Source organism: Vanacampus margaritifer, chromosome 16, assembly GCF_051991255.1.
Source record: "Vanacampus margaritifer isolate UIUO_Vmar chromosome 16, RoL_Vmar_1.0, whole genome shotgun sequence".
NCBI lineage: Eukaryota > Metazoa > Chordata > Actinopteri > Syngnathiformes > Syngnathidae > Vanacampus > Vanacampus margaritifer.
Genome location: NC_135447.1, coordinates 12018809 through 12045862, shown reverse-complemented (window position 1 = coordinate 12045862; position 27054 = coordinate 12018809). Strand labels below are relative to the sequence as shown.

Here is a 27054-nt window from a genome sequence, read left to right as displayed (position 1 = left end):
TAAGAGTTAAGCAGCAAAATCCAACCGTTTTTATCCATCTTAGGGGCCGTTTTGCCTTTTGATGTCGACTGAAGATGAAATCAATGTTGCTCAGGACTCGGGTTACAACCATTCACAGCGCAGCTTCAGAAAACAGGTGAGTTGTGATTGGTCGTTGCCTGAGCAACATTGATGTCATCTTTAATTGACAAGTGGCACAATGGCTGCTCCATGAGATGGATAAAAACAGCTAGATTTTGCTTCATAACTCATATTCTACAAATGTAATATTAATCACAGTGTCATGTTTAGACTAGTGGGGTCACATATAACATATTATTGTCAAGAAATGCTTAAGGTTGACTTCCACTTAAATCGATTCTGGATTTTTTCTCAGGCTGTAGATACGTTTTTTTTTTTTTGTATAGACAGTTCTTAAAGCCAGTAAGCTCAGTTTGGCCAATTGTGTTCCAGCAATCTAAAGTCACTCTTGCGAGTGTTGATTTCTTGGCTACTTTTCATACCTGATCTTTTTTCTTTCACGCTCATGTAAATACTTCTAGCCTTCCTTTTATAAACCAAACACGGTCAGCCAGCATTCGGTGCCACGGCAACATTGACAATTCAGAAATGTTAATTGGAGATTGGCGGGGGATAGATGGTGACCTGGTGGCCAAGTTTGTATCGAAGCAGATGAACCACTGTCGTTGGCAAATGGAGTTACATACATGGATAAAGATTGTGTTTCAATTGGTGTTTAGTTGTAGAACAGCGGTGAAGAAAGCTGAGGACCCTTTGAATGGTTTCCCTTCAAATCTGAGCAGAACCACGCAAGAATCGATGAATTTTTTGCTCCCTTTTGCCCCCCCTGGAAAAGCACACTGACACCTGACGTGTTTTCATGCCCTTTCACGTACAAGTAATCACAATCCACATATTCAGCTTCAGTCGTTGCTCATTCACGCCACAATATTCCAGCTTCTCCATGTAAACTTGTTAGTTGCATGCCATGTTGTTGCTGCTGCTCCAGCCACCTTCTTCCTCTTGCTGATTATTGCAGCTAGAGTGGGAGGGAGCCAAACTCTGAGCCCTTGCCCTGGACGTACGCCACGCGCCGCTCTAGCGCGGGATGGGGGAAAACAGCAGCCTTAGGCCCCCCCGAAAACCGCTGTGGACGATGGGGGGTGGCCCCCCCCGACTAAGGTAAACACTCAGACCACACACTCCTGCCCCGGCCACCCCGAGAGAAAAAAAACATGCGTCACACAATTTGCAGACATTCTGACGCACATACGCCGACGTCCACATCTGTTTTCAGGAAACACCTGACCTCAATTTTCACCCATTTGGATTTTTTTTAAAACAATTTTTATTTTACCCTCTGTCCACTTCCGCCAAAGTCATTTGAACACATTTCTGCCCTTGAAGACCTTACATGTGATCGTTGAAGATGGCGTCGAGCAAGCTGAGGGGTAGGTCACGTCACGTCGTTAGGATGGTCTTGGTTTTTTTTTCCCCACCCCGCCAACACTGTGGCCACTTTAGGGTTAAGTGCCTTGCTTTGAAGGTCCTCCGATTCAGAGGCCGACATGAAGCTGGCGCAGGATCGGTTGCTGGTTCAAAGCTCGACTCACCCCCCCACCCACAATCCCCTCTCAATCTCTCACCACGACAATTTTCAAAGCCACTCAACCTGTATGACAAGAATTTTCATTTTGTTTTAAATGACGTTTTGTCCGATGTTCTTTTGAAGTGTTTAATTATCAATAAATATCTTTAAAAAATTCCAGCAGTCTATCTTTACTTTGTTGATGCTTCTTTCTTTAATGCGTGACTTGCTAGCCCCCCCACCCCAAAAAAAAATTAAATTAAATAAAAAACTTGACAATTAAAGCATTAGATGACGATTTATTCCATTGCGTTCCAAATACATCAGCTCTCATTTCAAACCTGCCAAGTCTATTACTTTTTATGCAAATGAGAAGGGAGTCAAATTGAGTTTCATGCCCTCACAAACAAATGGAGATGTCAATGGAGACAGTCAAAGCAGTCGACACAGATGTGTTATATATATATATATATATACTGAGGTAATAAATTCTAGGACATCAATGACAAAGCAGCATGAAACTGCATGTAACAGCGTGTTAGGTTAGGACGTTTCTTTCTTTCGTGCTTGTATTAGTAGACTCCGTTATGCAAAAACAATTGCCAACTGATAGATGATTGAGTTTCAACCTGAAATAACTCCTCTCTAGAACTCAACCTAGCTACATTTTACCTTTGATTTGTGACAATGCTGCATTAATGAAGCATTATATGTTTCCAGTGCTACCATTTTGTCTGTCGTGTGTGAAGATCAAAGTTGCCGTAACATTTTACAAAGTGTGTAGTCGCGTTTATTAAGCTGTGGAAAGAAAACCTCTTGCGGAATTGTATCTACATTTCTGATGTCATTTGAAGTCGAATGCCTGCTCTTTTTGCATTCATCCCCAATTTCTGAGGAAACTACCATTTGTAAAACTCCCAAATAGTTGCAGTGTGCTGCAACTAACAAACATGTAGCTCTTGTGTCTCTTACAGGAACTGTCAGAGCCGAGAAAAGGAACAAGAGAATAAACCTGACAAGGTAATCTGTGTTTTGTTACAAAAATAAAATTTATAGAGGCCCGCTAAGATCTGTACACTTGCATGACCTGCTGTTTGAAATGTGTGCAAAGATTCTGTTCACTTGTATGACCTACTGTGATTGACGTGTGCGCCAAGGTCCTGTACACTTGTATGACCTGTATGAGCTATGCTTTGAAACTGAAAGTAACAGTTGAGGCTTCTCGTGCATCTTGCCCTGGTTCGATGCAATCAGGGCCAAGAGAGACAGGGAACATTTTAATATCAACTGATGGGCAAACAGACAGGACGAGACTTGGGCAAAACACGTTAGATACACCGCACAATGTGGACCAGACTCAAAACACGTATTACAGTACTTTGACTTTCATCCGCTAAAACCTCCCATGTGCTGCTGCTGCTGCTGCTGCTGGCATTAGTATGAAAAAGGAGCGAGCGTTCAAACACACAAACATTAGAAAATAGCAAGGCTTTAATAAAGACTGCAATGTCGGCTAGCTACAATGGAAAGGAAAAAAATTGACATTCAAGGAGTTTTACAAAGACAGTAACTGGGTTTGAAGTTCTTTGTGGGTTTTCCTCTCGCACTCTTTGCATTTCATGCAAAGCAACCTTCAAACTGTTACAAACCACCTTACGTTGTAAAACTGTTGATTTATGAATGTCAATTAATGGAAAGTAAAAAAAAAAATTAAAAAATCTTGTTCAAACACACACACAAGTGAAAGTTCACACCATGGTCATGCTTTTACCGGGCACACAAGCCAATAAAAAGACGACACTTAATCATGCAAAACAACCCAAAAACTTTCATCTCCCAAATAAGCAAACTAAATAAAAACACACAAATGTTCAGAGTTCTGATCATCCGTTGACTTAGAAAAAGCTGCGCTTTTGATGATGACTTTGGTGCAAAAAATGTTCCTGCTTGGAAGAGGAAAGACCCAGTCTTGCTCCTCTCCCTTGATGAAGACACTCTTGGTGTATAGACCAGTTGTGATAGTTGAACATAGACGACCCCTCTTCACCTTTTTCCATCCGGACACAAACAAACGTGACTTAACATCGACCCCCTAAATCCCACCAGGCCCCTGGACTATGACACCTTGAAAAAAAACACCGCCATTCAAACACAGACACGGCAATACATTGGTCTCACATACAGTACGTCATCCAAACACGTCAAAAAACACACATGAACAGATTCACCTATATACAGAGAGGACACACTAACAATCAGCCGCTGCTCGACTGAGACAAGCCCCTGGACCACAGTGATGAAATCGAGACAAAATAAGATTCTGTCCATATTTCAATCTCACTCTGCTGGGAAGGTAATTGCACCCACAGGGAGGTTGACTTCAAGGATTTTGTTGTTGTCGTCGTTACAGAGCAGGTTTTATACCTTGACGCCTCCGACCAAGGCGCTTTTCCAAGTCACATGTATAGAAAAACAACCGTTGATCAATTATTGTCCCGGTCGACTGTACTGTACATCCCAGCAATGAGTTTTAGTTCTGTTCTTATTTTTTTTGTGCAGTCAAAAGATTTTGTGCTATAAAGATGATCGCTCATGACCTCGTTCACATTTAACGTCTCATTAAAGCCTCATCTCAGGCTGTCCAGACTCATCTCTCAGTGAGGGCTCTGATCGACAGACCTTAGATGCGTCTCACTGACCTTTAGACGTTGTGCGCATTAACGTTAGCGCTACGCTAACAAGCCTGTCTTCCACACTATGGTAATTACCCTTGTCTAATTTTTCCTGTTTTTTCTTCCTTAGCATCAGAAGGGACATCATTACATACCTCTGGGGGCTTTTGACCTTTTCTGATTAGAGACCGTCTAACTGGCTCAGTGCATTCGTTGATATAAAAAAAAAAGCGTTACTGTACATAATCCTGATGCGGACATGAGCGGGTACGACAAGAAAGACATGACACTTGCATGATATTGCACAGCCGCAGAGCAGAAAACAAAAAAAGTAAGAAAAGTTTAGGTTACAACTAAATTTTGCAGTTCCTGGGTGTGGCTCAAGTGCTTTTTTTGTCAGTCGTTCCAGTGCAGTTGGCAAACATGATCCCAACATCAGGTACCAAAAGAAACCTACCAGGTGCGTCTGAAGGGTTCCAGGACTGGTGCCATAAAAAATATATTTGAAACCCAAAATGCAGAAAGTTTAACAAAACTCATAATGATTTTCTCCAAACATAACTACCACTGCATTTCAAACACACTAGCACCCTCAGAGAAAAGCCAGTTCACCCCGAGAAATAAACTCAGCTATTTCATTTTTTGCAGTGCAATGGTCTACAGTATATTGAAGAGACGAAGCAGCCATTGCACATGTGCATAGAACAACATTAGCAAATGGCTTTTTAGCATCCAGAGTCAGCGATTCATCAATTCATATTCTTAAAGAAGGGACATTCCTTCAAGGACAACGACATCCAAATTCTGGATAGGAAGGTTCGAAAGAGTTGTAGAAAGATGAGGCCATCAGCAGACTGCTTTGCCTCACTGTGAGTGAACAATCAAATCGCCGCACACAGGATGGTTGTTTCACGAATCACGCCTGGCAACAACACCCCATTGTTGATCCCCTCGGGACAAACCAACTGAGGCATAAATAGGGAATCTCCACTCCTAAAAACAGAAGAAGCCTTTTTTGGACCAAAGGTGATTTTCATCAACAACAGTACACAGACCTGGATGACTTCACGGCTAAGCTTAAATCTAGATGGTCAACCGGCACATCTACAAAGAGATGCCGTGGCGCCGTTTCCTTTGTTTAGTACGCAAGAAGCGACCCATGATGTAGCAGAACAACTCATGGCTGCTCACAGTGCCCTGAGCACCTGACAGTTCCTGGTTGAAAAAAGAAACGCCTAGCTGGAGTAACCTCTCTGCTCGCAAGACTTTGCTTCATTCCAAGATCAAAGCGGTGGAATCAAGGACGTTTTGAACTTGAGGGCGACATCAAGTTGGTCGTGATAAACGGATCTATGGAGGATCCCAGAAGAACCCTTCCAGGGCTCATGGTAGAGAAAGAAAGGAAAGTGCCTTAGACTCAAGGGCGATTACCACAAAGAGGAAAACTTTTTTTTTTTAAGATTTGAAATATTTTTGTGACACCAATCTTGGAACTTTTCTGACACTTTGTATCAGTGAGGGTCCCGTTCGACAAACGTTAGAGGACTGTCTCCTTGACTTTTAGACGTCCTATGCATACATCTTGGCCTTTTTCTTCCTTAGTACCGGAAAGGACATCACTACATATCCTTAGGGACCTTTGACCATTTTGGACGGGCGACCGTTAAACTGACGCTCAGTGCATTCTGTCTACATACAAACGGTGTTACTGTACATAATTTTGATGCCACAAATGGTTTTTGCATGATATGGCACTGCCACAGGGGAGGAAATGTAAAGCAAGTAGTAAAAGCGCTTCGATTACATCCATATTTTGCAATTCCTGGGTGTGGCTCAGTGCGTTTTTGTCAGTAGTTTCAGTGCAGTTGGCAAACAAACACGGTCCTGACATCAGGTACCAAAAGAGAACATACGCACAAGCATGTCTCTCCCACTCCCATACCAAGTTAGTCTAATGTGTAGTTGGCAAACGAGAACAAATTCGGCTACAAAACATTAATGATGCGGAACACCGACATGTAAAAATGCTTACAAAAATTTGACGATATCCGACATCAGGTTGATGGTTTGACCAATCGGTACAAGACGATAAAAATCTCTTGCACAAACACACGCATACAGACACACACACCCTTGGCAAAGTTCACATGGAGTAAAGTGCCAGCACACGATCCAGTTTCTTTAACTCCAGGGCAGGGAGGGTTGAATTGGAGGTCTAACCGGCGGGAAAATTTTGTCAAGAGGTGGCGATGGAGGTTGCTTCAGTGGTCGTAGCGTCGTCACAGGTCGTTTTCGTTAAATCAAATGGCGTGAGTGGAATATCGGTGCTGAGCTTCTGGCGGTTTTTATTTTTGGGGGACCGGATGGAGAGCGATGATATCCGAGGAGAGCGAGTGTTGGTTCCTTCCCCTCCCGCTTTGTCCCCACTTCTCTTCCTCCGCCATCCTTCTGTTGTCTTCACTCTTCCTCTGTGGCGCTCTCAGCTCTGCTGCCATGGTTACAGCATCGTCTCTACATGAAGTGCATCTGCCGACAAAAGACGGAGATGGATTTGAGGGTGAGCCAGTTCAACACTTCATCAAATGTTGAGGTATCTATTAACGGGACTGTTTTTTTCCCCCCCATCAATGTCTGGATAAAGCAGCCTCAAGCTTATTTATTAATGTGGTTGTAGTGCTGTTGGTTTGTCAGCAGGATGAACAAAAACTACAGTACCTAAACAATTAGCATGACATCTTTAACCCTGGAGAACCCACGGGGTCAAATTTGGCCCCTATGAATTCTGCTACTCAAATAACAAAGACCTTTTTTTTTTTTGCAGTGATTTTGTCCCTGTGTTCTTGTTTCCATTGGCCAAAGTGTGTTTGAACATTCAAAATCCAGTTCTAAAATGCAACAAATAAAACAAAAAAATGATATTGTTCAATGTAGCTGTGTATTTGATTGATTATTTTTCTTAAATTCTAAATAGTTTACTGACAGTTTTTGTTATTCAGATTTTTTGAAATGATACCCCTAAATCCCAAAAGGGTCAAATTTCGCCCTAATCCTAAATTAGGGAATAAAGGGTTAAAATTGAAAAAACATATATTTTGGTGTTCAGTGAATTTATAGCAGTCATTTAATGTATAATTCATCATTTTCCAAAGAAGAAAATGGTTCTTGGGTTCTCCAGGGTTAAAAGAAGTAGACTGGAGGCAATAGAGTTTTGTTGCAAATCCAGAAAAAAACAGGGAATGCCAACTGTGGGCCTGTGAAATCCTTTGAGACTTTTCTGATGCATCTGCGATTGGCTGCCAACCAGTCCAGGGATTACCTTGGACTTGGTAAACAGGACTGAGAATCTTACGATTGTGAGGCACATTTGCTAACCACAACTGGATGTGACACTGTTCAGTACCTGCGTCCCCGGGATGGGTCCGAAAGGATTGGTGGGTCTCAGGACCGGCTGGTTGTACATAACAGGCTGCGGGGGCATCATGGGAACACCCCCCATCTGATGGCTCATCTGAGGGGGGAGCTGTTGAAAGAGTGGGCATTGTGAGGTGAAGGGAGAAAAAAAAAGATGAAATGTAGATTGTCTAATCATTGTTGATTCTCTCCTTTACCATTCCATAGACAGGCACTTGGGGGGTCGTCATAGGAAAAGCTACTGGAGCTGGAGCCTGTAAGGAAAGAACAATGATCCCCAGTAAATATAAAGGCACATACATAAGATAGAATGGTAAAGTGTGTTGAGTACTTACATAGCCGGTATAGATCACCCCGTTCTTTGGAGAGAAAAAGACAAAATACAGTTAGTCCTCATTATTTTTTCAAATGGACAAAGGTAAACCAAGCCTTTCTGTGTTTACCATCTGAGGGACGGGCATAGGAGCTGGGGCCATGGGATGGGGCGAGTGAGTCCAGTTTGTGCTGGTGCATACAGTTTTTGTCTGCCAGCCGCTCCCCCCTGTCGGCTTCTTCTCCACCAGCTGACTCCACTGCAGCTCAGGCCTGATGCACACACACATGCAATTAAGGATCCTACCAATGATTAAAAGCAGCCCGTTGGCCCAGTTTTTAACGCCACCTCACCTTTTGGCTTGCGTCCCCCCAAACTGCAAATCTAAGAGAAGTCAAGCAAATTAGCTCCAAGTAAGCAACCGCCATGTAAAGTCATTAGCTGATACTCACTCCCGACAAGGTTGGCTAATGAAGAGTCCAAATCGTTGGGGAGCATCTTCCCAGAGTGCAACGGGGCTCCGGGGTTGTGAATCTGAGCGGGCGGGGCCGGCTTCAGCAAGTCACCTAAGGACTCAACATGGTTGTCATAAGAAAAAGTATTCTTTCTGTTGGTTTTGTTTTACTGTCCATCTGTACTGTACCTCCCCAGGCGGTGTTGTTGGGAAAAGTGTGTGTGGTCTGAAGGGGAGCGAAGTGAGGCTGCAGGGTGAACAGTTCGCTGGGCAAGTTTGGCACACTGAAGGAAGGAACAAAAGCGTTTACAATTCTGAGCTTCTGAGTATCGTCTGTTAGAAAACTATCTTTGTCTTCTGCGTGTTCGGGTTGTTCGGGTAGAGAGATTGTTGATTCATTGAATACAGACTGGAGATCGGTGAACAGGACCTTCGAAGGATTTATTTTACAGAATATTCTGGACACGAGCGGGTTTACAAAAGCACAGCTGCTCCTCGCTCAGTGTGTTATTTCAGCGGACTCACAGCATTCTTATACTATCTTGAAAAAGTATTACAACGCCTCCTTTGCCCCCAAGCCACCCAGCCACCAGCCCCCAGCCAAGACAGACTTTTACAGCATTCAATACACATTGACAGATGGCCCTTTGATGTGGAAATATAGTAGACTTTAGCCCCGATGTCACCTAGCATAAGATAAGACTTTCAAAGGAATCATTTTAACACATTTTCTTCAACCCAAGACAAATGGCCCATTGGTGTGGGAATAGAGGAAGCTCCCCCAAACATCATTTAAACACTCACCCAGCTCTACTGAGGAAATTAAAACAGTTATGACTAAATCTAAACCGTTATAACTAAATCAAAACAGAAGACTGTCAACACGTTCCTCCATTCAAGAACTGTGGGTTGACCGAAACAACAAGATCGCGGATACAAGCGACCAAATGAAATGAGTTTCTTCTTCAGGGTGTCTGGCAGAGATGGCAAATCTAAGTCCAGAAAGTAAAAACTTCTAGTCAACCGGCTGGTTGTTTACTTGCCGGTTTTGTAGAAGACCAGTACCCGTGGCTAAAGCCAAACTGTGGTAGTGTTTTTATTTTCTGCACCTGGATTTGCCATCTCTGATGTACAGGTTCTTTCTTAGAGATAAGGAAAGGATGGTTGGTCATCCGGGAGGGCCTAAGACTTAGAACTGCTGCTTTCCTGCATTGAGAGCAACCATCTTAGGTGACTTGGGCATCTGGTTACGATGGTTCCCCTAAACAGGCATGAATTGTAAATCCGAACAAGAGGTTGATCAATGGACCACATCCTTTCTCATAGGAACTCACTGGTTGACGGCTACAAGGGGCGAGCCGGAGAACAGGTCCGTGGCTCCTCCTCCGCTGCTGTTGGCACTGCCCACCGACTGAGTGCCGGGCGACACATTGGGCGTCTGGATATCAATCATCTTATGAGTGTCATCCTGCACGTGAGATGAGATGGCGATCAGGGCGATTGCTATCGCGCGCATGCGAATTGAGTGAGAGGAGCTAAACTGAAAAAGTTGAACATGTCTCGCCTTGTGTTGCTGCAGTCTGTTGCCCTCCGTCTTATCGTCCATTCGACTGAGGGAGATGGCGGTGGTGGAGAGGGACGACACCGTGCTGGATCTTACAGTACGGGACACACACACAGAACAGTAACATCTTGACTTACAAGTTCAACTTGTGCCATGACTGAGATTGTAACTCAATTTACTCGGAACTGAAATGATCAGTGAGACCTGCGTTTCAGGATTGTGAGTATACGAGATTAAGCACGCTTGAGTCTCGGCATTGTTTCTGTGTGTGTACCTGCTGGCAGCGGAGAGGTCTTTGAGCTTCCGACCCTCCAGGGAAGCTAAATGTTGCTCCAAAGCCTCCAGGAGCGAGCTGGGAGCCTGAGGAGGGAAGTTGGGAGGTTGAAAGTAGGGAAGCGAAGCAATTTAAAAATAGGACATTGTCACTCCTGTTTGTCCTTATACTGCTCATCACGCACACTCACACACAAAGCAGCAGATCACCCTCAAATTGAAAACGTATCTACTCTAAGACAGCTGATTTTTGTTGTTGTTGTTGGTTTCATCAGGTTTGGTTGTCCGGCATGCACAGATCAGCTCCGTCATGCAGGTTCACAACTATCACACCTCTGATCCATGCAGACTGCCAGCAACAAGGTCCTTTATGATCAACACAAGCAACCACACCAATCACAGTCCAGAACATCAAGAGTTATCCCTTGGATTCCACTGTCAAATCAAATCGACTGGAAAAGTGCAACAATTTGAGAACACCGGAAACCAAGGAAGTCAACTCCGGAATGAAAAGGTCTGGTGAAAAAAACGGTATGCACACTGAGCGACTGGCCTGCACAAAAACAAGGATGGCTGCTTGTTTGGGACTACATGTGATACCTGTGGTCTTTTCCTCCAGACTTGTTTTCATTTCATCACTTGAGAACACACACACACACACAAACGACAGGCAAAGAAAAAAATGTTGTGTACTTATTTTTAAAAGGGGGAAGGGGGAAACGACAGTAACGTGAATTCTGGATGTCCTTCTCCAGAGAATACGCTATGGAAGTTTCAAAGTAAAAACAGACACATACAGTATCTAGTGCTCAGTTGAGGCGTGTCGTTGGATTGGCGCGTATAAGGTCTTCATAAGCGCTACAAACACGGCAGTGCGCTTTGAAATTTCTTGAAAGCATAAATCAATCCAAATGGCCTTTGGCTGTGATATGTAGTGTTGATGAGGACGTTATGTGCGCCTTTCCAAGGAATAATTGCAGAAACCTACGTCATTAAAAACCATTCGCTGCTCTCCCCACAGCTAATGCAAAAGTGACCTGTTTCTCAAATGGACTCACTTGTGTGTTGTTGAACCATAAAACATGTCGACGTATCGTAAACCCTGCTGATGGAAAAATACACCATATGGGCAAAAGTATTGACACTCGCTTGTTTAAAGCCAGGAAATTACTGCAATTACCGTTTTGTTTTTTTCACAATGTTTCAATCACTCATTGGATTGATTGTAGATATAGCAGGATAATGTTTGTCCACAATATGATTACAGTACGTTTTTTGTTGACTGGCTGGGAGATGCCACATGCTTCTACTCACTGGCGAAGTTGATCTACTCTAAATGTTCACTTTTTTTTGTCTTTTTTTTTTTTTTAAGTAGTCCATAAAAACGTCCTGTTATAGAAACGGTGACATGTGAGAACAAATTAGTCATTTGTACTTGCTCACAATAATAAAATTATAACTGTTTGTAGGTACAACTGCTAACACAAGCCTGAATTAATGTAAAGTGTATTTATCATGAAACAAACATACGGTATCCTATAAATAATGTTGTAAAACAATAATGACCAAAAATACTGGAAAAACAGTCACTATTAGACCTCAATATTGTTTTAGGCCAAATGTTAAACTATTTGTCCCCATTGTTGCATTTTAACTGGGGCGATTACATTTTTTAATCATAATTAATCACATGACTTCAATAGTTAACTCACGATTAATCGCAAATTTTATATCTGTCTCGTCAGTCCTCATGCAAAAGTACCGATACCTGGTTGTACTTGCCAATCCCTACGATACAATAGCCTTTTTTTGCGCTTCTATTTTGACTAGCTCTACGGCTATAGTATATGTTGTCAATACTTTTGCTCATATGATACCTTCAAAAAAAAGTTACTTCACACCACAAAGTGACTGTAATTTTCTCTGAAATGATTTGTCCCATGATGTGTAAATTCTCTCTTTTTTTGTGCTTTCTCTTCTCTCAAGAAGTGAGTTGAAATGTTCAAGGGGGGAGCAAAAAGGACACGTGGAAGGAGAAGTGAAGAAGAGAGAGGGCCAGCTGCAATGTGGACAGGTCTGTAGGGTGAGTAGGGAACGGGAGCGCTTTCGAATGAAGCATTATGGGATCAACTGGATGGATTTTTCAACGCTGCTGGATTGGCGGCTTGAGATGAGATGTGGACTGACCTGTTTGAGATCGGGGCTGTCGCCCTGATCTATCCCAACTTGCTGTGTTCACAAAAAAAGGAGGGAGGGGGAGGAAGGAGGGAGGGAGGGAGGGAGGGAGGCAAAATAAAAAATGAACCAAATGTAACAAAATGAGGGTAAAACAAACAGACTGCAGTTTTGTTTTTTTAAAGGAGAGTAGGAAGGGATAAAGGTGTGCAGAGGAGGAAGAGGAGGAGGAGGAGGGAGAAAGAAGAATCAAACCCGAGCATTCATTACTCCATGCAGAGGCTGAAACAAATAGAAGACAACACGGGAGGAAGTGGGGAGGGCGCATGCACACGCCTACAAACACCTATATACACACACACACACACACACACACACAATAATAAATGTGCACATACATACTGCTGCAAGGCGAGACAACAGGTCACATGACATCAACTAATGTTGACTTTGAACGCAAAAAGAGGGAAGGAAGGAACACGCATACACACACACACACACCCAAGACATGATTGGCTCCTTCAAGTCAACGTTAGTCTGCTTTCCCAAACCTTATTTTCCAAATGGGAGCAAAAAAAGCAAGCGGTGAGGATGCCGTCGAAGCGCCGTGACTAACTACCGCTTAACTGGCAAGTTGCCAAAGAGAAAGACAGAAGGAGAGGAAAGGCAAAGAGACTTGGGGATGCGGCGCAGGCTTTTTAAACAGGCTTGCCCCAGTGGACATCCCTCTGACTCAGCTGTTAATAATATATATATATATATATATATATATATATATATATATATATATATATATATATATATATATATATATATATATATACTGTATATATATATATATACTGTATATATATATATATACTGTATATATATATATATATATATATTTATATATAAATATATATATTTATATTTATATATATATATTTATATTTATATATATATATTTATATTTATATATAAATATATATATTTATATATATATAAATATATATATATATATATATATAAATATATATATTTAAATATATATATATATATATATATATATATATAAATATATATATTTAAATATATATATATATATATATATATATATATATATATATATATATATATATATATATATTAGTGCTGTCCAAAAGTGTAAAGTTAAGAAAAATTATCGCATTAATATATTATATATGTATTAACGAAGATTGATCACATTATGTATTGTGGCCGCAAATGATCCTTTAGCTGACAGCGGATGGTTACGTTTAAGGCAGCACATGTTGTGTTTGAGCAATGAGCATAACAATATGCATTAAAGTAAAGCATTTAATAAAAGTTTACGTATGACATTCAGAATATTTGTTCAGGTCAAACTACTGGGGTCTTATTGTTTAGAATTTTAAATGATGCAAGTAATTAACTTATTAGAGAAAGCGGAGGTTGAGAGTGTGCAGTGGATCAAAAAAATGTTGAAGACCTCCTCATAACATGAAATGTTGAAAGAATTAACACGCAACAGGTGCTTTTCAAATTTGGCGGGCCAAAAATATTGATAAAAAGCTTTTTTTAAATAAGTGATTAAAAAAAAAAATTCAAATGCTATTAATCTGATTTTTTTTTTAATATATAGTTTGACAGCTATATATATATATATATATATATATATATATATATATATATATATATCTCTGTCATAAAAATTGAGTCATAAAGTAGTCTCAATTTAAAGCGGTTTCAATTTCAATTTTAATTCGCGCATATTCAAATGAGTGATTTTTTTATATCAATCCTAGCAAAGGTTCCAACCTTTTTAATGGTGACATCGAATGTGCGTAACCGTCACTGACAGCAGCGAGACGCTCTTGCCAGTTGCATTCGCACTGCTGTCAATGTCAACAGAGGAGGATGCAGCGGAGATGAAGTGAAGTGACACGACTAAGGATGGAAATCGATAAGAATGTACAGTCTCTGATTCCATTATTGATACTGCTTATTGATCCCATTCTCTTATAGATTCTTAAAGTAGGTCATGCAGTCTCTGAATCTACAAATGATCGATTTATTTTCCCACTTCCTTTTCCACGTTTACTTTTCATCTGGCTCAGGAAGTTGAATTTAGATCAACATTAATATTCAAAATATTTGCATTAATACTCATGCGGGGGCCCCATGATTGGATTTGCCTTGGGCCCCCAAATAACTAATGCTGCCCCCTGCAGGACAATCCAGGAACTCAGAAGAGAACCTTGGAGTTGAAAGCAAATGTAAAAGTGACACGCCCGCCTTCTCCTCCTCTTCCATTCCCAAACTCCGACCTCGGAGGACCCCGCCCCGCCCCAAACGTTACCTCAGCCACTTTGAGAAACTCGGACAGTTTGGTCATCCTGTTGAGGAAGATCTTGTAGAGCTCCAGTGCTTCTTTGCACTGGTTCTTCTTCATGTCAAAGTACTTCTCTGTGTAGGGAGGGTCACAATATCAGCACTGTCACATGATGTCATCATGAAAGGTTAGGAGACATTTTGACTGCTTTTTGCAAGACCCACAGGATATTGTGTTCTATTGCTATAAAAACCTGGAACTTACCAAAAGAAAGATTACCGTCTCTTCTTTCATCAGAGAAAAAATATATATTTCTATTTGTTTCCATTTAGCAGAAATTAGCATTAGATTATACAGTAATTCCTGGACTATAAAACGCACCTGACTATAAGCCGAGCTAGCTAAATACGGGGAATACTTGAGTTTGTTACACATATAAGCCGCACCCGACTGTAAGCCGCAGGTGTTTTAATGTTACCGCACCCGGTTCCTGCTAATTTATTTTCTATGAGGGCGCAAATTGTCTTGCCTCTTTTTCTTTCTGCTACTGTATTTGGGCTCACGTGGTTTGTTTTGCTCTGCCTGACGCTCTTGCGCTTCCTTTATAGTGCGCCCGCTTGTGATCTGATGGATAAGCCGCACCTTTGTATTAGCCGCAGGGTTGAATGCAAGTGGGAAAAAAAGTAGCAGCTTATAGTACAGAAATTACTGTAGCTAAGTTTCATCATTATTCTCAAATCTGTTTAAAACTGTGGGTAAATCAGCTTTTTTTCAACATGGCCCTGGTTGATCTCCTATACTCCGCTGCCACCTGCTGGCCGTTTTTGTAACAACTACCATTTCTTCAACCATAAATACGTCTTTGGGAGCACGGTACTATAAAAAATAGAACATATTTATACGTTTTTGGGTGCAAATTAGTTAATTATACAACGTCAATTCTTCTTAAATGTCAAGGACGTGTGCATTTTTTAACCACAATTTCAAACTCTTCCCAGGTGTCTGTTACAGGATTTCATCAAATCAAGGCCAACACCATGATCCTGTATTTTTATTTTTTTTTCAAGGTGGAGAAGCAGTGTCTGACTTCAGGTTCGACACAAACTTGTGCAGGTGGTACCTAATGTATTGGCCACACTCCATGCGTCCTGTGTGTACTTTTTACCCAGCATGCTGATGACTCCCTCGTTGTAGGCGGCGAACAACCGTATGGAATCTTTGAAGAGCAGCATGAAGGCAGTGTTGATGACGCCGTTGCTCAGCTCGTTGGAGTTTGGCTGCGGGAACGCAAATGGTGAGGCCCGATGATGATGACACCGCCGCTTTACATCAAACGTTACCTGGAAATCCAGCAGTGCGTCCAGTTGGTTCTGAATAATCGGCAGCATCTTAATCAGCTTGTCGGTGTTCATGGTGCGCATCACGCCGTCGGCCCTGGTAACACACACACACACACAGACATAAACACACGCTAGCTTGCATACAGTTCGTTATCATTAAAGTTGACAAAGCCTTTTTTGAGGCGGTGCTCCTATAGAGCCACTTCTCACCCCGCCTTCCCCATTGCAGGGCCAATCCCAGTACAGCTTTTGTTACCATGACAACCGGGGGCGAGAGCTAGGGGCTGCGACTATGCAAGCCAGAAACTAATAGCCCAAAGTAGAAAGAAAAAAGGCAGCCCCCATAAAGAGTCAAATCATGGATTGCATTTTCCCTCATGGATGCAGCACTTCATCTTCAAGCAGATGATAGCTATTATTTTAAAAACTCTCGACAGGAACTTGATCAATTATAGTATTTTCATTTTTATATTTTCGCTCGTGGATGCAGCACTTCTTTACCAAGCTAATCAAAAACTCCAGACGGGAAGTACGCACACACACTGACCTCCACTGATGTTAGCGTAGCATACGTTCACGATTGTGCTTGTATGTAAGTGTATTACCCTCGCTTCATCTTGGTGAAGTCCACCGCTGCTAACCGGAACGACATGGCTTTTTCGTTCAGGTAGCGACTGTAGCGTCGGATGAAGGTGGACATGTTGTATCCTGAAAGGAGGGGATGGGTGGGGGTTAGTGTTAGAAAACAAACACCAAACTCACCCAAGCGCTGCACCCCGTTTCTGTGTATCCCTTGCTTAAGTCTAACCAAATACCCCTGATTGATTAGATGTGTCCCAATACTTTTGCCCACCCGCTGCAGACTTATTGACAGTGTTCCAGTGCCGGGAAAAGACAGGAAGTCATTCAATGGGGCTCGAACAGCTCTGCTGAGTCAAAGGGGGTCATAAATCACCTTGTAGCGCGGCCTTATCTAGAAAGTTGTTGAGGTTGAAGAGCGTGTTTCTGGAGGCGACGTACTGCATCAGTCTCTGCGGGGACAAAGAGAGACACCAGAGTCGACCACGTGCTCGCGTTCCGCGTCGTTACGTCTGTCTGCGGCAGACGTTTATGAGCGAGAGCTATCATTTGTCTACATAAAGACCTCAATTCTTCTCAATGACTTTTAAGGATGTGGACCTCATAAAAGACTCGCTATGTAAAGTTGGCACCAATAACGCTAAGAATTCTTGCTCCAGCAAATACAACATCTGCATTCATTAACCCTGCAGTCTCATTATTTGGAATAGCATAGCTGTCATATAATTTTAGTGTAAAGAAAATACTGTATTATTCATGTATGCGTGTATGTGTGTGCGCGTGTGTCCTGACCTCGTTGCCGTACATCATGAGGTGATGCGTGGCGATAAGCGCCTTGAAGACCACAATCCAGCTGTTGCTGGCTGTGCGCTCCAGCAGCGTGTCGGCCAGGTGAGGGATGCTGACGTTCAGCTCGTTGGTGCAGTGGATCAGGTCTTCGTTATGGAATAAAAAAAAGAACCCAATAAGCTTTGATTTGTGCCACAATGGGGGAAATTTCACTTCACAACAGAAAAAGAAGCACACAAGAATGATAAAAATGCAAACATGTCTGGTATGTAGGGGAGACCGGGGCTAGTTGTATCACTTAGTTGTCATACTTTTATATATTTCTTGGAATCAATACATCATATATAAAATAAAATCTATACCAGATGAAAGATAAAAATGTTGGGTATATTTTTTGTATTCATGTCATTTTCATACTTTGTGTCAGTGCAGAGTTATAAGCCATCAAATAGAGGGAGTGAACATATGACATGTTGCCCCACCAATGGGTAAGTTGTCACACTATATGGGGTAAGATGTCACATTGGATTTTGCAACTAATAAAACAAGGACAACATTATCCTTCTCCTGTTTTGGTTTGTTTGTTTTTACAGCCAGAGAAATTGTTTATCATTGATTTTGAAAATTTACCATACAGTAGTCATTGAACAAGCTTTAACATTAAATAGATTAAAGTTCTTAGGAACTGCTGGCAAATAGGTCATAGCTCTCAGCCTCAAATGCATGTTTTGCTTCCCTTAAACTGGAAATTTGTGTCAGTGCAGCGTTATAAGCCATCAAATAGAGGGAGTGAACATGTGACATGTTGCCCACCAATGGGTAAGTTGTCACACTATATGGGGTAAGATGTCACATTGGATTTTGCAACTAATAAAACAAGGACAAAATTATCCTTCTCCTGTTTTGGTTTGTTTGTTTTTACAGCCAGAGAAATTGTTTATCATTGATTTTGAAAATTTACCATACAGTAGTCATTGAACAAGCTTTAACATAAAATATTATTAAATAGATTAAAGTTCTTAGGAACTGCTGGCAAATAGGTCATAGCTCTCAGCCTCAAATGCATGTTTTGCTTCCCTTAAACTGGAAATTTGAGATTAAATTGAAATAATAAATAAATAAAGTATTTTGGTTAATTGAAGGATGGTTCATCAAGAAACTTAAACTAGTCCTGAAATGTGGGCATACTGTAGTTCCAACAACTGGAAAATCAATTTTTTTGAAACAATGAAATAAAACCTGGCAAACCAATTTCCTCACTCTTCAGACCCATCATCTAAAGAACAATTCTTTGCATATGTGACAACAAACCCCAAAATGACTGAGACAAGTTGCCCCAAACTACCATGTTGGCTAATACTTGCTCTAGTTTAAAGTTAGCATAAAACAGAGCAGTGACTGAGGCATGACAAGATGCCCGAATCTCTCCTCTAACGAGTACGCATGATTTTCTGCTAGAATTTGTCTATGTACGACGCCTGTTTCAAAATATAGCTGAAAAGTTTTACTTTGGGTTGTGCAAAACAGATAACTGGCACTCATGTCAGCTAACAATGTGCTATTCTCTTCTCAGACAGTACACAACCCCTGACCATTTTTACGAAGAAAACTAGTATTCTACTATTTTCACTGCGCCCTCTGGTGGAGAAGAAAATTGCAATGTGACAACTTACCCGAGATATAACTAGCCCTGGTCTCACCTACATATTTACATCATCAGGTAGTATGTAACATAAAAATATAAATGGATGTCCATAACTAGTCTACTGCTTGTACAAGGTAAAGATGACGGATTACAAATAGATGACTAATACGATGAATGTAAATTCTTGCAAGAATAGTCAGTAGCATCAAAACTATATAATATGCATCAACAACCAATCTGATACTTATATCTTTCCGGGCATCCGGATGGGTTTTATAAATTCATGAAAATATCTGTTTTTCATTGTTAGGCAAAAGAGAGGCGGAGTGCCGCAAAGTGTTGCCGCAACTGGTAAAACGCAGACTGTTCTCAAGTTGATCGCGAGGGGTGTAGGAGAAAAAAGAAAGCCGGGTTTTGTGTGCGCGCGTTATATTAAAAAAAAAAGTTGTTGTTTATAGAAAAAAGTAGGTCAGCATTTTACATACTTTCACATACTTTTTTCGTTTCAGTTCTTTACCATTGAAATACTGGCTAAAGGTTGGGCTTACAACATTGTGTCATTATTTTTTCATTTGTCAAGTCTTCAAAAGTTATGTATTTTGTTTTTTTATGTTCTACCCATACAGAGCAGGCATATGTTAACATAGTTCAAATGTATGGCATCTTTGAGTAAACTTGGAGTTGCGTATCATTCAAGTATCTTGAGGAGTGTCATCGTTTTTGGAATTGAAAATATGGTCAACCTAGTTTACTACTTGCCTATATACAGTACAGTAAATAATGTGTAGCTTGCAATAGAAAGCAACAAGAATAGTCGGTAGCACTATTGTCTATAACAACAACAAAGAAGCATTGTGAGAAGGTAAAAATGGACACGCGGAGATTAACGAGTACTGGAAATGAGCGCGGCTGACATTTACGAGCCTTTAAGCTCCACCTCTTTACTTACTGTTAGCCACTGTGGAGCAGATAAATGGCTTGCGTGCCAAAGTCATCTTTTATGAGGGGAGCTCGGTGATGTATACGTCCATATGGGTTCAATACAAGAAGACAGATCGATGAGCAAATGATTGTTTAACAATAGTCGAGGTACGGGCGGAGGAATCGGAGCTGCCGGACAAATTCATTGGCTGGCCGTGACTCCGCAGCACGTCAATAGAAAATCTCAGCACAAGATGGAGAGTTACATTATAAAGTCAACCCAGCGGCGGCACTCAATCGACATGCCTACACGCATAAAGTGAGCAAATGAATAGGCCTGCGATGAATAATTAACCTCGTTTTTTTCCTCCCCTCCCATGGAGATGAAAAAGAACAAAACCCGAGTTGACTCCCCACGTTTCGCCCTCCCGAGACGTCCATCCGGGCGTATGTACGCAAATACAAAATGATGGAATGTATGCCTTCGACGAGCTTAAGCTGCTCCTCATAGAAACGCACTGGCGCTTACATTTAAGTGGGGCACAAACATCCTGACAATCATACCAAATATGAACACTTCCTCTCTCGTTTTAAAATGGATTTTCCTTCATTTGCTTGCAAACAAGTCAGGCCGATAACTGTAAATGTTAAAACATGTTTCATATTGATGCAAATCTCGTGTGCATGTTCAAGTTGTGATCGTAATCACCGAAAACTGCATCCTGTCCCACAAACTAGATGTCTCTTGCTGTACCAGACTGATGGAAAATTACAAGAAGAAACAGAGAAGCTAGGCTAACTGCTAGGCTAACTGCTAGCTTCTATCTACTGTATCTATCCATCCAACAGTGAGTACACAAGTTCAATATTTACCGTTCACCATGGTTTACGTGTGGCTTTTTCACATCCCATTCGCCATTCACACCATGAACGGATCTGTTTTCGTTATTTATATTATCATATATTTAAAACAAACAAACATCTGTTTCAGGAAAGGCCATGATAGCATCATCTGTCAAGCCACCAGTGTACAGTTTTCCGCTTGAGCCATTAAAAAGTCAATTTTCTGTCATGTGTCCTCTTTAAATATCATTTCAATATCGTTCATTTACATGGAAATTGAGACAATGTTTGATGTACAGTATCTATTCAAATGACAACATCCAGCTGTATGTGCGACATCACGCTGTGCAGCGAGTGGTCACTGCGGGCCCGATGACACGTTGCGTCGGATCACGCTCGCGTCCGCGGCTTAACAAAATCCCATTTAGTCGGCGTGGCGTGCTCATCATTCGCCACGCTTTGTAAATAGTTCCCAGGGTTTAAATAGTCACAGAGTCTGCCCCCCATCTCTCTTTGTCAAGGTCACGACATCAAGACGGCGCTGATGAGAGCCAGCTTCCACCGGGTTAATGAGCAGCAAAGCATGCAGGGAGAACAATGAATCACCGCCTTAGTGCAATATGTTACACGGCCTGGCCAGGGTGGATCCATAATATTTGGACTGTTTTGCTTTTTCTTTAGCAGTTTTTACATCTTAACTCTCAGGTCTTTTATAAAAAGTTTCATCTTATTTGGGGCCATTTTGGGACAGTTCTTTTTAAACCCTTCAAATTTCAGTTTGTTTGCACTAATCTACATGTAAAATGGCATAAAATATTTTTTGATTAAATCTCACGACAATTTTTACCCCCTTATATTTTAAATGCTGTCATGAAAGGTAGATTCCACTTCTTATTAAAATCAAAATTGCACCATTCATTTTCTCTATTGTTGTGCAGTAAACTTTAAAAACCTCTTTCGGGAATTATTAATATTACATGAAATTGCTACCATGTCCTAAAAAAATATTGAGGAATGATATAATTTGCTACACAACACACAACCTAACCCCTAAATTATTTTTAAATGTTGAGTCTATAATAAACCCAATTTTACCCTATTCAAGCCAGCAAATAACAAATGTAGTTTTCATGCCAGAAGTGGCCACGATATATAAAAAATGTATAATTTGAAGTTGGAAATGACTAAATCATAAAATAACAAATTCCCTAGCATTAACAGAGCTAAAATGGTTCAACAAAGATGTAAAGTGGATACAAATAGCCAGCATAGAAGCCGGAGGGTTGAATCTTAAATAAGGACTCTTAACACAAGGATATAAACTGGACTTTACATCATTCAGTATAGTTGCTAACGGCTAATTAGCATCTAGTCACAGCGCTAGCTTCTTGGCCTTCAACAAGCTGTGTTGAGAGACCAAAAGAATACAAGCTGGAAATTAGTGATGATTGTGTGGCTCAACTGAACTCTAGACTGTGTACTAGTCAACACTGTCGTTGAATACTATGCTAACATTAGCTGCTAGCAAGCGATTAACCACCTAAATTCCATGCGTGTTTCCGGCACTTGATTGTTACTGAATTCTTTATTGTTGCTCGCTTTAACACTTTGTTTTTACGTTACATTTGTTTTGCCTTTCCTTTGTCTTTTTTGTGACACCCTTTCCAAAATGTAATGTAATTGTAGAAGAATATACTACAGTACTAAAAGTGAGGCTGAAGAGGCTGAGTGCTAGCCACTAGCTAGCTGCGCTGCCATTTGTTATCCAGGGTTGGAATTTTCCTGTCACCTTTACACTACATTAGTGGTTCCATTCTTTCTACGCTTGTATTAATGGCTTTGACATTTTAATTGTCCTTTAAAAAAAAAAAGGCTTACAATGTTTTTCCCCTGGAAATTAAATGTACTGCAGTGGTTTTGGGATGTTAGAAAAAGGGCCTTGCAAGTACAGTATACACAAATATCACATAGCAAAATCAGAGCCGAGATTCAGACTTGCTAACAACTAGTCCATCGTGCTGCCTGGAATAGTGTTTTATTGTTTCAGTATTAGAGTGGCTACTGATTTTTTTACCCTTGTACGTCCATTAAGAACATTAAAACCTTGCTCAGAACATTGCTTGTACAGTTAATAAAAAAAACGTTCCGCTGCATTGTTTGCACTCGTCTGCAGCAAAGGGATGTGTTTTTTAATCCCCCTCGACAAGAAGCCTGCGTCTCATTATTTTCATCCCCATTGATTCCGTTCCATTTGCAGGCGATTCTTTAGCAGAAGCAAGTACGCGTCTCCTCTTTATGATCCCATTTAACGAGGCGAGCTGAGCGGGAGCAGACTCGTCTCATGAATTGTTGCTCAAAGACACAAAGACTGCCTCGAGTCGTCGGGGGGCTTCCTTTTTATCCTGCGTGATGTATGGCGGCCCGTCGAGGGGCTCGAACCCACGCAGCCGGCTCTCGGCAAACACACCTCTTCCCCCGTGTCCTTGCCTGACCTTAAAAGCTCGTCTAAATGGCTGAAATGGAAACGGGGAAACAAAAGAGTGTGTTGAGCCAAGCGTGCGGTCCCTACTTAAAGCTTCTAAAGCCGCTAATGGTCAGATCTGGTCCGATCACAAGCCACAAGCTCATGTAGCCTCTTGCCGGCTCATTCAATCAGAAAATGGCCACGTTTCCAAACGTTTGGACGCCGCCCCGGTGATGAAACGTCCTCTGAAAAGCTCCTTATGGCTGCGGTGACATTTACTGGTTTGAAGGTGGATGGCCTTGCGTTGTTTAGTAACTGCAGTGCTACTTAGATAGCGGTCGCAACAGCAATAAAGGACCCCATCCAATGAGCGTAAAGCGCAGTGGAAATTCATCTCATTACAGATGGAATAGAAACATTTGCTACCTGCTCCATTTTTCTATCTTGTCGCTGGACACAACATTAGGTATACCTTTCGGTTCCTTTTTTGTGTCGTTATTGCACAGGACACCTCAAATAAATAAACGCTGTGTCTCAATTAGTGGTTAGGTGCTCCTTCCACGCAAGGCAAATAAAAGCCTCCCTCAAATAGACCCCTCCCCGCAAATTAGTGTTGAAGAATTGTTGGCACACAATATAGTTAATTGCCGTCCTCATTGGAATTGGGTTGCTAACCAAAACAGCAGCACTATTCTAATCCTATCACACAGACTAATAAACGCCTCCTTCGAACAAAAAGAAATCAATTGTAACTGCGCTTCTCACATTTAGTAGACACTATTCACACTCGAAATAGTTAACTGGTTAAGCCCATTGCCACTCTACTGGTAACCAAAACAGAAGCACACGTCTCGCAGAAAAAAATAAACGCCTCCCTCCTCGGTATAGCAATCCCAGTTCATAGACGCTGTACTTCACACACAAAGGACTTGTAACATTTGAATTTCATCATTAACCATAACAACAGCACATATCAAATCATGCATTTTAGACAAATACTGTAAGCACTCCCCTAAAATAGACACCTCCTTTTTCACAACAGAATTTTTTTTTACACACTAACTAGTTAACTGCTGAGCCCATTTGAACTCTGCTAACCAAAACAGCAGCACAGACCCATGCCTCTCAGACAAATAAACGCCTCCCTTTTTCTGTTAGAAAAAAAAGTTGTTATAATGATCTCTAAATTATTATCTTGATTCATAATACCGATTTGTTGACTGTTGAGCTAACCAGAACATCAAAGCATGTTTTTCCAAAGATAGGTAAATGCCTCCCTTGAATAGACACCTCCCTTTCCCAATCAAGCAAAAAAGGAGGTAGTAAATAGACAAAATTTAGCCCATTTAAACTCTGTTGCTAACCAAAACAGACAAGACTAGATTAAAGAGTCATGTCTCTTAGGAAAAAAAATGCCTCCCTCAAATAAATCAATAGATTAAAAAAAATGAAGTGGTGCTTAATGCAATGATCACACATGCAAAGTACTTCACAGCTGAGTCAATTTAAACTCTGTTGCTAACCAAAACAGTATCACTCAAGCATGTCTTTCAAACATGGATAAATGCCTCCCTCGAATTTTCACCTCCCTTTTCCCATCAGAAAAAAAGGACTAGTTAGCCATTTTAATGCAGAGACATTATTGTTGACACACATTATACTGTCGTTAACCAAAACAGCAACACAACTCTAAAACAAATAATACGTCTCATCAACTAGACACCGCCCTTCTCCCATATAAAAGAAGTTGTGATTGTAATCATCATCATTCTCAGACGCTATTGTTAACACACAATGTAAATTTACTGCTGAGCCCATGTTGCTAACCAAAACAGCAGTATATACCAAAGGACATCTTTCATGAATTTAACATTCACACCACTGGACAGATCGAAACCTGACATTATGTTTTATAAAGTGGGAGATTCAAACCCAGATTTCCTGATTGTGAGGCAGACATGCCCCATTCGTACGCTGTGATTCCATGTGTCTTTTCCGCTTATTGTGCTGCTCCTTCTCGTGTGGCCTGCCTTGGCCACTGGGACGCAGAATAACGCACTCATACATGTTGTGTGTCAAAATTATTATTATTTTGTTTGTTTTTTTTGCTTTGTTTTTTTTGCTAGCTTCAAATGAATTACCACTTGGGAGGGAATCGATTGTGGGACTGTGATGCCCCCGCATATGGGCAAGGAGAGCCACCGTCGCCTATGCAATCCTGACAGTTATTTATTGAACGGGACAAACAGTCAATGGCAAAAATACAAAATGACAACACTGGCAAGGTGCTGCTTCGGGTGCATGTGATCACATGTATCAAGCCACACCCCTTAAAGGCACATACACTCAAGTACTACTGCACGTGCTTTAATTATGTTGTAATTATGTTGTAAAACCTGTGTCTTATTTTGGGATACAGTACAGTGTAAAATTTTATTTAATTTTTTTTTTTTCTGAACCAATTCCTGAAATTTCAATTCATGTCAATAGAAAAAACTGATTTGCTCCGTTTGCCTTGTTTTTTTCTCTTTCTTTTTTTTTAAAACAGGTTGTGATCTATCCTACTTATGCACTCCATCCATCACATGCAATCGTTTATTGCCGGGCCAAAAAAAACGACTCTTAACCTAATAATCCACACACAAGCACACACGGATGCATGCATAGGCAATTAGTAGTGTGCAGATAAGGACACCCCACACACACACACATACATAAATGATAGTAATGCACCAGTGGACAGTCAACTTGAATGTGAAGGAGAGAAAATGCTGCAGGACTTGATGATATTGCATTTAGGCCTCCGTGTAAATCCTCACACATCACATTTAGTGGATGAATGGTATCTAATTAAAAGATACACGCGAAGGGCGAAAGGCGTGTGCGTGCGTGTGTGTAAAGTGCGCGTGCACTGATGGCATTTGTGTGAGTGTGTGTGTGTTTTCACCTACAGTCAAGGTGCTTCTTCTTGGGTCCGCTCACTTCGTGCGTCGTGGCCTTGCAAACGGCTTTGCTAATGGCCGAGCCGCTCATGCTGTGCTGCGCGGCGGCGATCCGGTCCGTCAGAGTCGGCCCGGACATGGTGGAAGAGGAGGAGGAGGAGGAGCGGCTTCGGATGGAGCCTGGAGGAGGTGACGGGGATGGGGGTGAGGGGGGCGGGGGGAGTAGTAGTAGAGGACGATCAAAATGTCTTTAGTGGAGGGGAGGAGGAGAGTGATGCCCTCTGCGAGGATCGGCCGTCTCTGCTCGGGGAGGATGATGAGAAGCAGGAGAAAGAGCAGCGACGAGTCATACGTTCGGTTTAAAAAAAAAATAGAAAGAAAGGAAAAACTACATTCGCCTTAATAGTAAGGCATTGGGATGCGGAAATGAAACAAAGCTGAGCACCGGAACGTACAGAGTGTCCCTGAACGCGCCTCGGCTGATGCTGATGAGTGCGAATAAGGCTCACGGAGAGAGAAAAAGAAGAATCACCAAACGAACGCAAAATCATCCATGATTCAACTGTCCTCCGTCCAAATAGGACAAAAGGACATTCTTCTTCGCGTGTCCTCTCAACGTCTCCCCGCGTGCACAACGTTCGCGTCCTGCAGCCGCCGCTCTTCTTACAAAAGCCTGAATTCCTCTATAGAGGTCGCCCCATAGGTTGGGGATGCGCGTGCGTGTTTGCGCGCGCGTGTCAGTCAAACTTGTGTGCAAAATGGCAGTG

The 27054-nt window shown here is 41.5% G+C and overlaps 2 protein-coding genes across 13 annotated transcripts in view; one reads left to right on the top strand and one right to left on the bottom strand.

Annotated features, from left to right (window-relative positions):
- The window catches only part of rbm14a (RNA binding motif protein 14a), a 27378-nt gene extending 5668 nt beyond the window's left edge, over positions 1-21710 (top strand). For 2 of the 12 annotated variants that reach the window (XM_077546496.1, XM_077546494.1), the window contains exon 9: positions 1040-1763. In XM_077546496.1, the coding sequence (XP_077402622.1) occupies positions 1040-1043 (4 nt within the window). In that variant the 3' untranslated portion in view covers positions 1044-1763. Of the gene's footprint in view, positions 1-43; positions 1764-2544; positions 6851-9764; positions 10100-10623; positions 10807-12264; positions 12359-15831; positions 15878-15958; positions 16059-20776; positions 20887-21029; positions 21106-21402 lie in introns of those variants that run through there. The other 10 variants (XM_077546487.1, XM_077546484.1, XM_077546490.1 and 7 more) reach the window with 10 other exon arrangements.
- LOC144036130 (phosphatidylinositol-binding clathrin assembly protein-like) lies at positions 3058-27054 on the bottom strand. The gene is made up of 19 exons (XM_077546483.1): positions 26297-27054; positions 17476-17618; positions 17060-17135; positions 16710-16812; positions 16105-16198; positions 15930-16041; positions 14792-14898; positions 12463-12504; positions 10277-10362; positions 10003-10093; positions 9773-9906; positions 8628-8722; positions 8437-8550; positions 8338-8368; positions 8115-8256; positions 8007-8030; positions 7869-7925; positions 7661-7780; positions 3058-6786 (listed from the first exon to the last, which is right to left on the bottom strand). Exons 1-19 carry the CDS (start codon positions 26424-26426, stop codon positions 6772-6774), a joined length of 1716 nt encoding a protein of 571 aa, XP_077402609.1. The 5' UTR covers positions 26427-27054; the 3' UTR covers positions 3058-6771.

Coding starts and splice junctions, on each gene's coding strand:
- LOC144036130 (XM_077546483.1), bottom strand. CDS start 26,426: ATGTCCGGGCCGACTCTGACGGACCGGATCGCCGCCGCGCAGCACAGC. Junction 12,505..14,791: donor AGTTTCTCAAAGTGGCTGAG/GTAACGTTTGGG, acceptor TTGTGAACACAG/CAAGTTGGGATAGATCAGGG. Junction 8,723..9,772: donor CCCCTTGTAGCCGTCAACCA/GTGAGTTCCTAT, acceptor TCCTTCCTTCAG/TGTGCCAAACTTGCCCAGCG.